Here is a 15,990-nt window from a genome sequence, read left to right as displayed (position 1 = left end):
ATTTCATATTTTTAAAATTAATCAAGAAATAACTTGGAAAACCTTGGACGGTTTGAAAGGAAAATAGAGAACCATTTAAATTTCAGCTCTATCTCTTTATAATCCTTTACTCGATTTAGTTGTCACCTTCTGCAGACCAGAAACTTCTCGAACAATATGTGACTTATCTGTCATCGTGGCTTCCCCGACTGTGGTGCTCAGAGAACCTAGACCATGCCCCCAGCCCTCCTTCCTTTATCCTCCACCATCACCAGTATTCCGTTTTCCGAGCTGTCACAGAGAACTCAGCATAAAAGTAAAACATGCAACTAAAAACAATTTCTAAAAATATACGTACGAGAACATAAAACATGCAACACGAAAAAACCGCACAAAACACTTCATGTTGAGTGCGACTCGCAAATTGTGGGGCGTCTGTGTGAGTGTGAGTGAGCTGAACCATCAGTGGCACCACCGCAGAAAAGAAGCAAAATAATAAATAAAAATCCACAAAATGTATAAATGTATGTGAGCTGGAGCGTTGAGTCTGCGGCGGAGTGTTTTTCGCAAGTGTTCGAGCGGGAAAATGAAAGTGCTGAAGTGTCGCCCATTGTTTGTCCTGTCAACGAAGCAGCTGCCTGCATTTGCATTGGCCGCAAGGAGTTGATGACCGGAATAGTCGGTGGATTGTTCGGAAGATGAGGTCTATAATCGTAGAGATCTTAAGTGTTTTCTAAAGAAAAGCCAATCCTTACAATCTAAATAATAAAAAAAAGAGTAGGTACTGGAATTTCTTCTTAAGGCTTACTTACGCAAAACATTATAACCAAGAATATGATTTTGATCAAACTTTCCTTAGCTATTTATACTTTTCGGAGAAGAAAACTTAACACCTACATTCTCACCCAGCAATCTTTTCTGTCCAAGTCAAAAACCTTTAAAATATATCCGAAGTTATTATAAAATTATGTGCTTTCGAATGATAAATATTTAAAATTTAAGTTTAGTACCCGTTAGCTGTTGGTTACGACAATCAAATTGAAATTGGATTGGATGTGGCAGTGCCTGCGACCCTTTGACGTCGTGCAGATGTGAGTAGAGTGCCATGGGTGGGTGGTGTGGTGCTTGGCTATGGCTCCTTTGTTGTCATCGGCACTTCGGTACACATTTTATAGGGCCTGCCATTCGACGGGGCTGTAATTTCATGCACGCATAATCAGGGAGCGTGGCTAATTAAATTCTAAACATTCGCCAGCATCAGCGCACTAAAAAATGTTTTATATGACTAGAATCTAGAGCCCCATCTCCGGTTTTCATCGTCCCATCCTCTCTGAACTCTCCCCATCCCCATCCCCAACCTTCATTCCAATCTCGAGCTGGTGCTTTGTAATTGCAGATCCCGGACTTCGTACACGCCCCTATGCAAATGGTACAAAGCTGCTGCTTCTGTTGTTGCTGCTATTACACTGGGAGAAAATATATAAGTACTCTCATGAAAATTGAGTTCAAGTGGAAAGTTTTTAAATTGTTTTTGTAGATGAGTCTTAATAATGTAGAGCTTGTTGACTCATAGTTGGTTTTTAATAATCCAAAAATCCAAGGGAATGAATGAGTTTTGTTCTTTTACTCATTATTTTTTCAGTGTTTATGTTGCTGCTACTGCTCCGTGTTGTTCTCTTTGTGCCCATCTGCAACCTCATCTCATCTCGCGCTGACGGCTTTTGAACTGCCTTCGTTTGTTGTCGTTGTCGTTGTCGTACTCTAAATTAACCGTTTCGTTACGTCAGCGCTGTCTTTTGTGCGTTGACAGAAGCGATTGTTGTTGTTGTTGCTGTAGCCGAGTGAGTCCTGTAGCCGTTGTGGGGTCCTGTTTAGTTGCAAGTTTGTATGAGGCAGCCGTGCGTGCCCGGTCGCCTGGCAATTGGAGCAATCAGCCAGCTCAACTCAGCTCGGCTCTCTAGCTTTTTGGCCCGTTTGCAGCGCTCCAGACAGCCAGCCCATCCTTTCCTCAATCCTAGTCCCAATCCCTGTCCTCCAATCCTATCCCCGCAGCACTCAGCCGCACTCAACTGACGGCGCAGTTCGGAGACAGTTGGCTTTGTCTTGTCAGCTGGGTCCTGGCACTGTCCTGATTGGCATTTACAATTAGCGAGTGGGTAAATAGAGAGATGCTGCGAGAATGCTCCAAGTTCTGGTGCCAAAATAAACGAAAGCTCCTTTCGGGGATCGCGACGTCAGGCACCCATTTCTCGATTAATCCTTTCTTTTCTGGTTTCCGAAATCCATTTCATAAAGAAAAAACAGGGAAATCAAGTTGGAATTCCGATCGATTGGAGTTTTAAATGCAACCTGAAGTCACTATTAATCTCACTTTCTATGAAAAATTACAGTCAAGATTTTCACAAAAAAAAAACTTATTTTCTGTGTTTGGCATATCGTAACTTTGATTAGAACGGTCTTAGAGCAAAATGGCTTACTGTTTTGCATTGCTAACGACAAAACTAAGCATCCCTATCAGTTTCTTGCAGATATGGGAAAATTATTTATTTTCCAAAGTTTGGCATTTTTGATAAGGGGTACCATTATCAAATTTTGCGAAAAACGATCACTAATTAACATTTTTAGGTATATATGGAAATCGACTAGAAATTTAATGACGAGTTCAACGATGTAATCCATTCCGTATTCCGATCATTTTTGGCTTTGCAATAAGAATAATACGGATGGTTAGATCGCAAAATCAGCGTGGACTGAATATCCCTTTTTTGGTTAATAATAAACTAAGAAACTAACAAGCTCAGTAAATGTCTCACATAAAATACCCAACTATAAATAATCTCCTAAACCGTCAACTAACAAGCCTGAAAGTATGCAAACAATACCGCTCGCCCACACATCGACCCGCTCTTAGGTAAAGGTGTGTGCGTGTGCTTGTGCTTGTTTGTGTGGCAATGGAATAATGTACTCTTAATTTGTTATGCGTGTGTGATTAATGATCCATGCATAACGATAACTTTGACTCATTACACCTGCTGATTTATCGCTGTCAACGGGTGGTCCACAATGTCACCATTACCGCCCACCGCCACTACCCCCTTTCCACGCACACACACACAAGCACAAGCTCAGAAACACGTCATTACAGGCACATGGAAATGAATTTTGAATTTTGATTCGGCCACTTTCGCTTAATCATTTCGCAATTAGCCGGCATTGTTAGGGCATTTGCATTGATTTATTGACGTTGTCGCGAAGATTGCGCTGTGTTCGATTTTCCCTATTGGCATTTTTAATTTTCCCATTTTCCATGTCATTTAATTTTCCACTACAGTTCGCCAGCATGGAAAATGCACAATTAATTAAGCTTTACTGCTTTTTTTTGCCTCTCTTTGACTTTTCCGCTTTTCTCCGTTTTCTTTATTACTTTTTATTTTTGCTGTAGTTTTTCCTTTTGTTGTTGGTCTTTGGAAAGTGTGAAGATTCAGTGGTATCGATGGAAATGCAAGTAATTAATGGGCGTGGCATCGTGGTTGGCCCCTTGCAACACTTGTCCCGCCTGCGCTAATGACCCATATTATGAGGTTATTACTGTAGTCCACTAGTGTGTGTGGGTTTCTGAGTTTTCGCGATTGCCATTGCATTTGTGATGACATTTCGAATGTGTTAAGTAATTGCAAAAGGCCTCGATGAGTCGTTGAAGCCAAAAGACTGTGCGGGACGGAACATACTCGTGTCGCTGGGCAGGCTGATGAACTGCAGTTAATTGAAGTCTATTTGGGTTGATGGATGGTCGGGCTGGTCTGAATAAGCAAACGACTCTCTGTGCCCAGAGGGAGTGGGTCTTAATTAGGGTATTGGGTAGGCAAACGAGCTGACAAAGGCCCAAATAAGCGGGTTAACTCTGGAATTGGGCAAGATCGGTCTAAAAGATAGCTCTCAAGTTAGGTTGATATTATGATAAGGGAGTGGTTAGCCGAGGTTTAATATATATTTTAATATTTTTTAGTGGTTTTAAATGTGTTTATAATTTCTGTTTAATAATTTATGATTATATGGCTCTGCTTAAATATAGCCTCATTATTACATAAAAAGTTCAAACAATTATTGGTTTCCCAATCATATGCTTTTCCTGACATCTTTTTTAAAGATAATTAAATGCTTGATATGATTTATGCAAACTATAATAGCTTAAGCATTTTTTATTTACATTTTAATATACGAGCAATAATAACAAAAAATGGTTAATATGTTGGCTAGTCACTATATAGAAGTACGACTATAAATCTAGTGGCCTTTTTAATACTAAGCCAATCGTTAATTTTATTATATAAATCAAATAATAAAAAGAAAATTGAATAGCAATTAAACTAAATACGTTAAAGGTATCTCAGAAAGTCTTAATATTTCACGATATATATATCTAACTTTTAATCATTCCCAGATTGGCTAGAAATGCTCTCTATAGATGTGACCCTCCGCCAAGCAGTGGCCTTCCTGGCGCTCAACATGCTGCTCCTGGCCGCTCTGGTCCGTCCGCAGATGAACTTCAACGTTTTCGTGGATACGTTCTTTCTGCGTGTCAAGTACTCGGCGGTGATGGTGCTAAGCTACCGTTTCGATATCAACATGGCAGTGCTAGCCGCACCACTGAGCGCCGTCACTGTCTATGCCCTTTCCAAGTGGAACGAGCGGGCCGAGAATCCCTCTTCAAAAAGATGATCATCATGGGTGTGGCATGCTTGTACGTGCTGGTACTGGTGGCCAATATCCTGGCCAATGGAATAATTGTGCAACAGGCACTCATCCGTTTCGATCAGTGTCCTTATAAGGCCTGGCATATGTACGGCGAGATGGCGATGTCCTTCATTAAGTCCTCGGTGGCGAATTTGCAAGAGTTGTTTACTCGGCAGCATCATCGACGACCCCGGCTGGTATATCGAATGCACTAGGTTTTGCTCATAAAAAGCTTTCTGTTTTCAAAATAAATATAATAAAAACTGTAGGATAATATGAAAGTAATGGTAAAAAAGTAGCTTATAAAGTTGGATAGGAAAAGCCCTTACTGGCGAGATACTTTAAGGAAATCTGGTGAAGTTTTCAGACAAATACAGAACTGAAATGAGGCTGCAATATAAAGTGGCAGAGTCTATGTTACACTTTAATATTTAACTCAATTTGGTTTCTATAGGCTAGTTACTTTCATAGTAAATAATAATCTATGCAAGTCAACAGCTGCCAAATATATAAATTTCCAAAACACTTAATACCTTTTGTGGGGTATTCAATTACCGATTAGCTGTGCTTAAATTTAGCATACCCAGGCATCATAATTTCATCAAGGTAAGTGCAAGTAAATTATTGCGAGAGGTGATTATTTATCCGGCAACTGTGACTTTATCTCTGGACATTAACAGCAAAACAATGAACCGAAAGTTCAAGTCTGTCTGAGGTTTCCGAAACTGACCAATGACCAGATGCCGGTGATTGGATTGTGGGTGGTGGATGGGTGATTTGCTTGGTTTCGATGGCAAATGATGTGCACAGTTTGTTGCGGTCGAGTTGCATATTAGATTTAATGCGATTTGCATTCGCCGCTGCCTCTGCATCGATAATGATGCTGCGCTGCTCCAGGCGACACTTGGCTGTTTGGTTTGGTTTGGTTTGGCCGCCCAGTCGGGATTGAGTCTGAGCAGTCGGGCAACGTTTGTCTAGGAAACCGCAGAGGCGGTGGAGTAACCTACGGGGCGGCAGGGCGTGTCTGGCGAGTAAGTAATTTTGTGGTTGTATTCCGGGGCACGTTGCTTTGAGGCAGGCAACTCGATCGGCATTGTGGCATGGGCTTTTCGGCAAATAGTTAAACGCAAACAGAACCCTCTCCCAAACAGAATGGCCCACGGGTGGAATTTGGCCTCGGATAATTGAAATTTTATGCCAGGCTTAAGTAAAAGTATATACAAATCCCGGCTCTGACGTAAATTCCCAACAAAATGTTTTGCATTTATCCCACAAAAAGAGCAAGCCAAAAAATGAATACATTGTTTTCTCTGCTTCTCGAAAACATGTCTTTGATCTCCAAAACATGTGCACAAAATCACAAAAAAACAAAACAAAAAAAATATACAAAATACAAAATTAAAAACGGGCCAATTTACACACAAAAGGGAAAACTTTGTGGATATGCATATGCAAAATACTCGTACAAATGGCAGGCAAATTAAACGAAACGAAACGAAACGAAATGATATGTAAGTGCTTAAAACAAAGCTAAATGAGTTCTCGACTTTGCCGGGGGCATTAAATATTTCCCCAAAAAAATGCGAGAAATGCCAAAAACTCGACAACGGGTTTCCCCGAGACACTAAAACTTATTTATGCCTTCGTTTTGATCGAGGGGGTGGCCTCCTGTCTCTTTCTGCAGCCCCCTTTCCCTTTCTCTCTTTCTCTTTCTACTTTTACGAGCGTGTGCGCCTGACATTTCAACCAACCAAAAATATAAAACATTGGAACATGCTAATTTATTTTTGATCTGCGGGAAATAACATCGATGTGGCCTGCCACCAACTTCCCATCGAGGGCTGTAAATAAACTGTGGTTAAACCCAGCTGACCATTATAGACTAAGCCTAAAATATGTAGAACGATTTGTCTTTGATTCCGGAACCCGGATGGCAAGTCATCATTTTTGGCGAAATTTGATTTATTTTTGGAGTCTGAGAATTCCCCAGTAGTCAGAAAATAACTTTGCTAGAAAGCTTAAACGAAAGCAGATCCGTCTGCTATTAAGATAGTTACTTTTATTTAAATACCTTTTTGACTTTAATTTTATAAAAATTTATCAGTTACTACAAACTACTTATAATAAGTTTTAAGGAGTTAAACTGTAAAAAATTTAAACATTTTTTTTTCTTCTTAACTAGTTTTGTAACTTCTTCAGATTCTTGTTTAAAAAACAGCTTAAATTTATATATACAAATAATCAAAATAAATAGCAATGCATAAAGATAAATAATCTCTAAAAAATTATCATCCATTTGTCGCATTTACAACTTTTGAACTTATTAAAAAGGCAATAAATATCTTCAACAATTATTAATTTATTGTTATATTACTCAAGAATTTGAAAAGTTATAAAGTTAAGTGCTTTCCAAAAGGTGAATCAACTCATCATAAGAATCCTTTAATTAAAATATAAACAAAATTGGAAATACAAATACAGGGTATCAAGGAAACGAATCTTTGAAGACTTCCAGCCTGTCTTAGATTTTCCTAACTCTTATCTTAAGTGATCGTAAAAAGGCCGCCAATTAACAGAGCTCACTTTGAAGTGTGTTCTAATTTCTTATTTTATTTATGGTCCCAGCAGAGCTACCTGTTCGTATTAAGATATCATCTTGGAACTTCAGCTCTCGGTTGAGCTTTCAAAAAGGCACTGCCTGGGATTTTCCAAAAAATGTTATTGAACTGCCGCCGCAGGATTATCAGTGCTTAAAATGACAGGAGGGTGACAAAAATTGAAATGTCAGATCAGAATGCAATGCAATAAAAAGCCGTGATTGATGTGCCAATTTGTAATCTGTTAATTAACATATTCCCCCTCTTCCTACCCCCTGACACTTAATTACCTGAACCCACACACACACACACATAAACAGCAACCAACAAAGTTCAGTGGTACAAAGCGAGTGCAATTAATATTTTTATTACGTATAATTTGGATTAATTGCCGAGCACATTCCATGAATCATCCCATCAAATGTGTGTCAACGCGAGCGCCTCATAGTCGAGAGCATCTCTCGCCCAGATTTGCATTTCTTTTGTATCCCAGATTTGTTTTTTGTTTTTTTTTTTTTTTTTTTTATACCTGACGCCACAAACCCGACAAACCGCTGGATCTCCGGCTTCCCTCAGGTGTTCCTGACCTGTGCTCCTCGCCTCAACGTGTGTCACTCACTCCCCGGCGAACCTCGGCATCTCAGTCGCAGCATCAGCATCAGAATCAGCATCAGCAACAGATTCAAATTCAGATTCATCTCAGCTCGGTTGGAAATCAAAGTTTCGAAACCGGATTTGCATGCCAATAAAGCCGAGGCTGGGCAAACAAAACAAATCGAAACGAAATGAAATTCTTTTGGCTTTCGCCTGGCTTTTGCTTTAAATACAAAATCGCACGGCTCAGAACATTAGACTGGTTTAAGAGCTCGAATTAAGCGCACTGACGGGGAATAAAGTCAGACGTCAGCCGAGAACACATAAAGATCCTCCAGCGAGTGTGAACAACCAACAAAGTGCTAAAATTAAATTCAAGTTAATTAAATAAAATCATTATTAATCGTAAATTAACAATGGCTTGCAAAAATAATAAACAAATGGTAAGCATTTACAGTGAATAATTCTAAAGTGGTTTAAAAATAAACAATAACCCAATATTAGACTGATGGAAATCCACTTTTTGTGGTGTCATTTAAATTTAATATTATATTATTTAAAATATTAAACTTAGGAACTTTGCTCAATATTAAACTTGTGAAAAAAATTACAGTCCCCTTCATATTTATTTTAAATAAAAGAACGTTTAAACTCACTTTTCTTAAAAATAATTCACCAAACTCAATATTAATATTCGTACTTATTCCTTTCTCCTTTAAAGATTCTGCTCAGCTGCAGTTTGGCTGTCCTTTTGAGCTTCTCAGAAGCCCTTCCGCGTTACAGTCGCCCCAGGGATCTGGGAACCGCAGCCAGTTCCTCTAGCTTTGCCTATGCCCCAAGTCCACAGGAACCCATGACTCTGACTGGAAACTACAACCTGATCATGCCCGACTACTATGATCATCATCCCGCTGAGTCGATGCAGCTGCAGAACTTTGCCAACTTCTACGATGCCCAGATGAGTCCCGACTCCGATCTGGGAATGGAGGAGTCTCAGTTTCTGTCCAACACCCCAGTGAGAGCACCTCAGCCGCTGTCAGCCCAGGAGAAACGTGCTCGCCAGCAGATACCCCATGTGGACATCAACAGGGAGAAGAAGGCCCTGCTTAAGCTGAAGAAGGGCAGCACCCAGCCCAGGGGATCGGATCACCAGGAATGGGATCAGTTCGACTACGATCTGTATAGCCTAAACCCGGCCAATAACAAGAAGTACAACTACGATGCTTAAATGGATTCAAATCCTTTCTACAGTGACTGTATATGTTTATGTTTTTGTTTTCTTTTTAAGCTCACAAATAAATTATTTATTTATTGTTAACTGCAAACGGTTTTTTCGTCATTTCGATTGGAATGCGGTTTTGGCCACTTTTTTTTTGGAGCCATCTAATTCTATATAATTGGCCAAAAGCCATTAACATTCACTTTATGACCGAAAGCAGACCAATTCTGGAGAATGCAAAAGTGATGATACTTTTTTTTGGATATTTTTAGATGATGTGTTTTACAATTTGTTTGTGTTTCAAGTCGGGGTAAATATTAATATCTTTCTCTTCCACAAATTAAACAAAGTGTTTTAATAAGAGCTATATTTATTTTTTATCTAAACTCTTTTTGTTTCTAACATATAATCTCTAACCTAAATATTGACAAACATTTATCTTCCCAAAATAGGAGACATAGCTTTGAGTCAGTTTAGAAATTAATTACCTTGATTTTACTGATACATTTTAAGTCATTTCTGGTACACCGAATAAGTCTTTGAATATTATTATAAACTGCGAAGTTTGTTGATTCATGACTATGTATAACTCAAAGAACATTTTCGGCACTTCACAGAATAGCTATAAGAACAGAAATTTTCCTTGCATTTCTAAGACTTATAACTTTCATTCTTGATCCAACAGAATCCGTTTGAGTTCCTCGATCCGCTCCTGGGAAGGCTCAAAGAACGAGCTTTCCACTTCGATTTCCTGGTGTTTGTAAATGCGACGCGGTTGGGGGCGATTGGCTTGGTAGGTGGTCAGGGCAAGCGACGTGGTCCGCCTCATCCACATTCCCGCAGCCTTGAGAGGGATGCTGAGGGTAGACACGTGGTTTTAAACGCTGCTTCCTGGGAAGACTGACCGCTTGGATTTCCTGCAGCTGCTCACCGGATGGCTGGCCATAAAGGTAACCATCATCATCAGCACCGGCCAAAACCAAACTCAATGTCACACCAAGCGTCATCATCTAGCAGAGGGTTAACCACTTGACGTCATTAGTTTGGAAACGAGTTTAGATTTCTGAGGTCTGTGATTACCACAAAAGTTAGCAGCAGAGTTGTCTTCATGATTCTCCGATTCGAATTCTTAATATGTCTCGTCGCTTCGGGCTTCACAAAGTTACTAAATTTGGGAATGTGCTTCCAGTCGCCTAATGGCTATTCATCTGCCTTAAGAACCTATTATGCAATTATGCTAACGGTTATGACATAATCGAATCGGTAAAAGAGAACACAGATTAAAACCGGTTGTTTATGTTATCTATCGCTTTTGTCACTATGAAAGATTCATGTCATTGGTGATGTTTTTGTGCAACATCTGCTGGTGACAGAGGAAGAAATTAGTGTTTACTTTTTAAAATATTTACTCCAAAAACCAAATGTTATTTAATAAATTTAAGAAAATACAAATCACTTTATGCTATGTTGCCATACACCCAGACCGTTGCCCTTTCGGCACCTTTCGATGACCAGGAGCTAAAGAAACCATATTCACCAGGGGGAAGTGGCAGGACGTCGGTGAAATGCTGGCTCAGAAACTGAATGGGTAACTTATCAACCTCTATATCATGCTGCAATAGCGCTAAGAACAATTATTGATCTAAACTTCATACTCTGAATATTAACCCACATCAAATGGACATTTATGGTTGGTGTTGGTGTACTTTGTGCTGATCTCATCGTAAAGACGCAGCATAGGATCTCGCAAGTTTTTCTTACTGGCCATATATTTACACACATCGAAGGAGATGTTCAGGCTTACAGGCATATAAGACCGAAATCTTCTGAACAATTGTAAGCTTGTCTAAGGGATTGATAGATTTTAGGATTTGTAATAATTTTTCAAACATTCTAGCCACCTACCGCTGCATCTTTAATGGGTTTTTCGTGTATATTGGCCCTAATGGATATATACTTATAACTCCGATTGACCGATTTGATGTAGCAGTACTCGAAATCCAAGAAACTCTTGTCCTTTGAATTGCACTTGATGTTAGTGAACTCGAACTTGGAAACGATCTGGGGGTAAGCAGAGGTTAATCTTTGTTCAATGATCGATATTATGTATCCTCACTTCTGTTATATTTTTAAAAAATATAACTAAAATCAAAATTAAAGCTCTTTTAAAATACATTTGCGTTCTTCAATAAGCCAAAGTTAACTGAGGTACAAAATTTCTATCAAAATATGGTTTTCTAATTTTTGTGAAAAGTATAAATGAGATTTTCATTATAGGTGTTTAAAAATACTCAACTACCTGGTGACCTGGAACCCATTAAATATTGTAAAAAACCTACTTAACATGCCTCATTAGGCAATATTAATGGAACAAACTCAAATCAATCTCTCCCAGTAAAATATTATTAATGAGATGGAAAACAAAATAAAGATTTATGTTTTATTTCCTTTTTCAAAAACTGGTTTATAGCTGTGAATATATTCCCATTTAGTTTGGGACCCCATTTGCATGTCTGCATAATGCACTAAAAGTTTAACAAATCGACCTCATTTATTTCTCCCTGTGCATTTGATTTTGGCTTAATTAGCATTTGATGGCTCGGCCATACGCAATCCCACCATAAAATATCACCATCGCCAGCTGATTAGGCAACGGCCAACAGGTTATGTGATTAACATATTTGCTGAATCGCTGGCCCTAACCCGATATGCCTACTTTTGGGCTTGTTAGATTAATCACGCGAATCGGTTAACATTTATGTTTTAAAATTTAATCATCGATCGATTTATTTACAACACAATCAACAAACTGACAACTAAGCATAACAACTAATAAATTCGATTTGAAATTCGGTGAGTGTTTACAGCGAGAGGGGGTTTTAGTTGTAAGGATATCTGGAGAGGACCTGCTCCTTGCGTTCGAAAGTACGCCGATTCTTTGGTCGCAGCTGTCCCTGCTCATTGACAGCAGCTCCAACTGGCACATAGATCACTGGGCTCTTGAAGCAGCCCTCCACACGCGGCTGGGTGGAAGCTCGCACTGTCTGCAGCACCCTCTTGTGGCTCTCATCCACCTCCCCAGGACTCAGCTCCTTCTTCTGGCAGTTGCCTCCGCCTGGGCAGCTAGTCACGAACTTCTGGTACTCCCTGGTATCTCCGGGAGAGCTCTGCTTGTAGTCGAAGCCATCTAGGGAGGAGCTTTGAGACTGTCCCACTTGGTCTCCGACTCGAACTTCGGGCGGTGACGATCCTGTGGCTTGCAACAGCTGAGTTTGCACCTCATTGGGCGCCACACCTGAACCGTGTCCTGCATCCAGGACTTGTTGTCCCGAGCCAGTGGTGACTGGTGCATAGGGATAGGGATTGCCGAAGAACAGTTTCTGGGCAGGCTGCTGAGGTGGCAGATAAGTGGCAGGTGGCTGGGCAGCTGGCTGCTGTTGGTAGTAATTGGGAGTCTGAGCTGGAGCAGGCTGAAGCTGCTGAGGCTGAGGCAGTGATTGCTGCTGTTGCTGCTGAGGTGGCACATAGTAGTTGATGGGCTGGGCAGGAGCAGCCGGTGCTGGAGGAGCATAGGACAAAGGTGGTGCCTGGTAGTTAGTGCTGACCAGCAGGGGATTCTGGTAGCTGGAGGTCTGTAACTGCTGCTGAGGAGCCTGATAGGCATACTGCTGATATTGCGTCACCTGACGCGGCTCCAAGACCTGGACTATCTGGGTCTGATGATCCTCATAGATGGTCGGTGCCCGCTGCGTCTCCAAGCCGTAAGTGCGACCCAAAGTCTGCACCACAAACTTGGTGGTATGAGGCTGTTGTTGCTGCTGCGGCTGCTGTCGGTAGGTCTCTGCCACAAAAGGAGTCTGTGGACGATGGTACTGATAGTCCTGGCAGCTAACCAAAGCCAGCTGGGGATCAAACAAAATATGCAATTAAAAGATAATCCTTTTTGTAATTCCACTGCGAAGTTAACCCACCATCGAGATAAACAGCCATAAGGAGGGCATCTTGCTAGTTTTTTTTGGACACTCTGCGCGTTGTGGACTCTTCGCCGGCTGGCAGCTAAATGAACTCCGGCAGGGCAGACACCCGCAAAGCCAACCCGCCAGAAGATCACTCCAAAAAACGGGTTTTGGGTTAAACTCAAGATGCTGCTGTTGTTTTTGTTGCTGCGACTGCTTCTGCCAACTGGCTTTGATTTGTTGTAACAGTTTGAACACACATTTCATAATTTCTTTTCCATTTATTGTCTCTGCATCGTTTATTTCTTTATTTGTTTACCTTTTCCCCGCTCCAACACTCCAACGATCGCTCGCCGCTTGCGGCATCATTTGACTATCACTCACGCAAATTTTGTCATAATTAAAGTGCCAGCAGAGCTGCTCGGGCTGCTCTTCATTGTCTGCCTGCATTTCTCCACGCACTCGGAAAAATGATCTCATTAAGTATTCAAACTTTTTCTAAGAAACATAAAAGGGTTTTATGACATAACCAAAACACTTTCTGTTTATGCAATTTTCCATTCTTTACTCTGAAAGATTAATAAAAAGAAAAATGTATTATTGAATACTCACAGATTACGATTATTTTGGGTCAATCTTACACAGACTAATTTATTTTCAAAAAATCCAATTTTATTCTATTTAAAAGGTGATTCTAAAATCATTTTTCACCTTCTTAAAAAACTTAAAGTTATGTTCTTACATATATTTTCATATTACAAAAATGACACACTTTCTTGCAGTGCTGAGGGCCGTGAAAATGTTTTTGGTCTTTCCGCTTTTAGCCACTTCAGCTCGGTTCGCTTCGGCCAAGTTTAATGTAATTTAATTTGCTTCGCATCATTTGGCCGTGCTTTCTGCGAAGCGAGTTATGTTTTCAAGCTCGGCGAAAAGTAAAAGTTGTATCTTGTCTGGAATATGCAGGCATGTGTTTGTAACCAAATAAGTTTGCCGATTTACATAGACTCTGCCAATGACTTGCGAACTATAAAAATCGCATAAACCTAGTTAAATCTATTTTGGGGTGCGGTACCTTCAAGTCTTAATGTTAATATTATTTAACTTAGCCATATGATGTGCCTATAAGTGTTGATCTCTTGATGTGCACTATACAAAAGTGTATATGGTGAGTGGGAGATGTATAATGGTACTTTGATTGCTGGTAATATGTAAAAACGATCATTAAAGGAGAAGAGAAGCGGCATTTGCTATGGTGTAACGGCTGACAAAAGGCAGATGTTCGAAAAGCCAGCCTGTAATCTTTCATTGTCGATTCGCACCTAATTAGCTTAACCAGATGGATTCATAAATATGCAATAAGCCAGTTGATATGCCTGACTTCGATGTTGCAAACAGCCATTCGACCGGATTAAGCGATTGACATGCACCAGAAATGTTACAGCTCTTGAGCATTAAAGGAAGCCAGACTTTGATATTTGAACTGTGCTGACATCGTCTTTGTTTCTGCGTTTCCGTTTGACAATTGCACGCAGTCACAAGCTGCCTGCTGACGGTCGCCTGCAGCACAATTCCTTGGCAATTGCCAGCATCCTTCGCCCTGCGTTTTGGGCCCTTTGCCATAGTTCCGAACGCGGGCCAACGTCAATCAAAGACGCGCCCTGTTAAATGCACTTGACTGCCACTTGACACAGCAAATGTTGCTGGCGTTGCTCCGGCGTTGCTCCGGCGTCAAACAAAACATCTTGGCAAGCCAACTGCCAACACTTGACATTCGCCATGAATGCAGCGGAGATCAGTGAAAGGAAGGGTCTTTTAAGGGGGCGGTACACTTAAAACAATACTAAGGGGATGTATATGATTGCCAAATAAGTCTATTCTAAGGTTCCTTAAAGAAGGTAGTCATCAAGCTCTCTAATTTTATCTTAATCTCATATTTTACCTTTAAATAATATTTTAAAAAGCTCAAAATTAGACTTTATTTCCAGTGTATCAACGCACAAAACGCGGGCAGCTGTCGCAGATGGAGATACAGATGCTGAGATGCGGTGGCTTATCACGCTGACACGAGAGCAGGAGGCGCTTCATAATGCAAGTGGCCAATGCTGCGTATACGCAATCTGCTGCAGTCAAGCCCTTGGAGGGAGGGGCAAAGTGGAGTGGTAGGGGGTGAGTGGGCATTGCCGGTTGGGCCTGGTGTAGTGGCCTCTCCGTGCAGAGTGTGGGTGCGTCTGTGAGTTGTCTGTCTTGGCTGCCTGTTTGCATTCATTGCAAGTCATGCATTCAGGGTTATGTGCCCCAGCCAAGTTGCATGCAATCTCCGAGGAGATAGAGCACGTGCAGTTCTTCCGCCTGTTTGTGTGCGTGTTCTTTCAGTTTATTTTACGCCATATAAAGCGTCACTTTAGACACCTGCCTTTATGTGTGTTTGTTTGTTTCTGTGTTTGTGTGTGTGTGTGTGTGTGTTTGCAAGCCTCTTTGTTGCCGACTTTTGGGCTTTAGTTGCAAGCCGGGGATCTGCTTAATTAGGCGCACCTGCTGGGGCAGCGGCAAATTAGTAGCAGCCAAGTTGAATGACCTTTGACAGCCTAGCGAACCAAAAAACACAAAACACGAAATAAAAGAAAGCCGAGGAGAAAGAAGCAGAGGCAAACGAACAATGCAACAGCGTTGAAAAACTCGCAAAAAAACGAAGAAAAATCAATTGCATAATGGCGCATGTGTTGCGCAGAACAGCAGCAGTACAAATTTGCAACTCTTTTTCCATTTTTCCATTTGCACGTTGCAAGACAAAAACAAGAAGGGAAAAAGTAGAAATTCAACCACCACTTCAAGCAGCGATTTTTGCAATATTTTTTTTTAATTTTTTTCTTTTTTGTAACTGTCGCAGACACACACATTTAAAAAAGCGGGC

The 15,990-nt window shown here is 40.7% G+C and overlaps 5 protein-coding genes across 5 annotated transcripts; 2 read left to right on the top strand and 3 right to left on the bottom strand.

Annotated features, from left to right (window-relative positions):
• Positions 1 to 934: 934 nt before the first annotated feature.
• LOC108115586 lies at positions 935 to 4,981 on the top strand. Its single transcript, XM_017227099.2, is given in 3 exon segments — positions 935 to 1,070; positions 4,421 to 4,687; positions 4,690 to 4,981. Coding segments are annotated over 2 exon segments (495 nt in total). The 5' UTR covers positions 935 to 1,070; positions 4,421 to 4,431; the 3' UTR covers positions 4,929 to 4,981.
• A 3,199-nt stretch (positions 4,982 to 8,180) lies between these two features.
• On the top strand, positions 8,181 to 9,222 carry LOC108115585. The gene is made up of 2 exons (XM_017227098.2): positions 8,181 to 8,347; positions 8,626 to 9,222. The coding sequence occupies exons 1-2, from the start codon at positions 8,321 to 8,323 to the stop codon at positions 9,130 to 9,132; spliced, it is 534 nt and encodes a 177-aa protein (XP_017082587.1). The 5' UTR covers positions 8,181 to 8,320; the 3' UTR covers positions 9,133 to 9,222.
• Positions 9,223 to 9,469: 247 nt separating this feature from the next.
• Positions 9,470 to 10,358, bottom strand: LOC108115598. Its single transcript, XM_017227124.2, is given in 3 exon segments — positions 9,470 to 9,931; positions 9,933 to 10,133; positions 10,204 to 10,358. Coding segments are annotated over 3 exon segments (372 nt in total). The 5' UTR covers positions 10,234 to 10,358; the 3' UTR covers positions 9,470 to 9,790.
• A 222-nt stretch (positions 10,359 to 10,580) lies between these two features.
• LOC108115565 lies at positions 10,581 to 11,299 on the bottom strand. The gene is made up of 4 exons (XM_017227071.1): positions 11,240 to 11,299; positions 11,029 to 11,184; positions 10,796 to 10,969; positions 10,581 to 10,736 (listed from the first exon to the last, which is right to left on the bottom strand). Exons 1-4 carry the CDS (start codon positions 11,297 to 11,299, stop codon positions 10,581 to 10,583), a joined length of 546 nt encoding a protein of 181 aa, XP_017082560.1.
• A 579-nt stretch (positions 11,300 to 11,878) lies between these two features.
• LOC108115588 (protein transport protein SEC24) lies at positions 11,879 to 13,201 on the bottom strand. The gene is made up of 2 exons (XM_017227101.2): positions 13,095 to 13,201; positions 11,879 to 13,025 (listed from the first exon to the last, which is right to left on the bottom strand). Exons 1-2 carry the CDS (start codon positions 13,122 to 13,124, stop codon positions 12,003 to 12,005), a joined length of 1,053 nt encoding a protein of 350 aa, XP_017082590.1. The 5' UTR covers positions 13,125 to 13,201; the 3' UTR covers positions 11,879 to 12,002.
• Between the last annotated feature and the right edge of the window lie 2,789 nt (positions 13,202 to 15,990).

The sequence above is a fragment of the Drosophila eugracilis genome, unplaced genomic scaffold (genome assembly GCF_018153835.1).
Source record: "Drosophila eugracilis isolate 14026-0451.02 unplaced genomic scaffold, ASM1815383v1 contig_47, whole genome shotgun sequence".
In the NCBI taxonomy this organism is placed as follows: Eukaryota; Metazoa; Arthropoda; class Insecta; order Diptera; family Drosophilidae; genus Drosophila; species Drosophila eugracilis.
The sequence above is the reverse complement of the archived record's forward strand: the minus strand, read 5'-3'. Positions and strand labels throughout refer to the sequence as shown.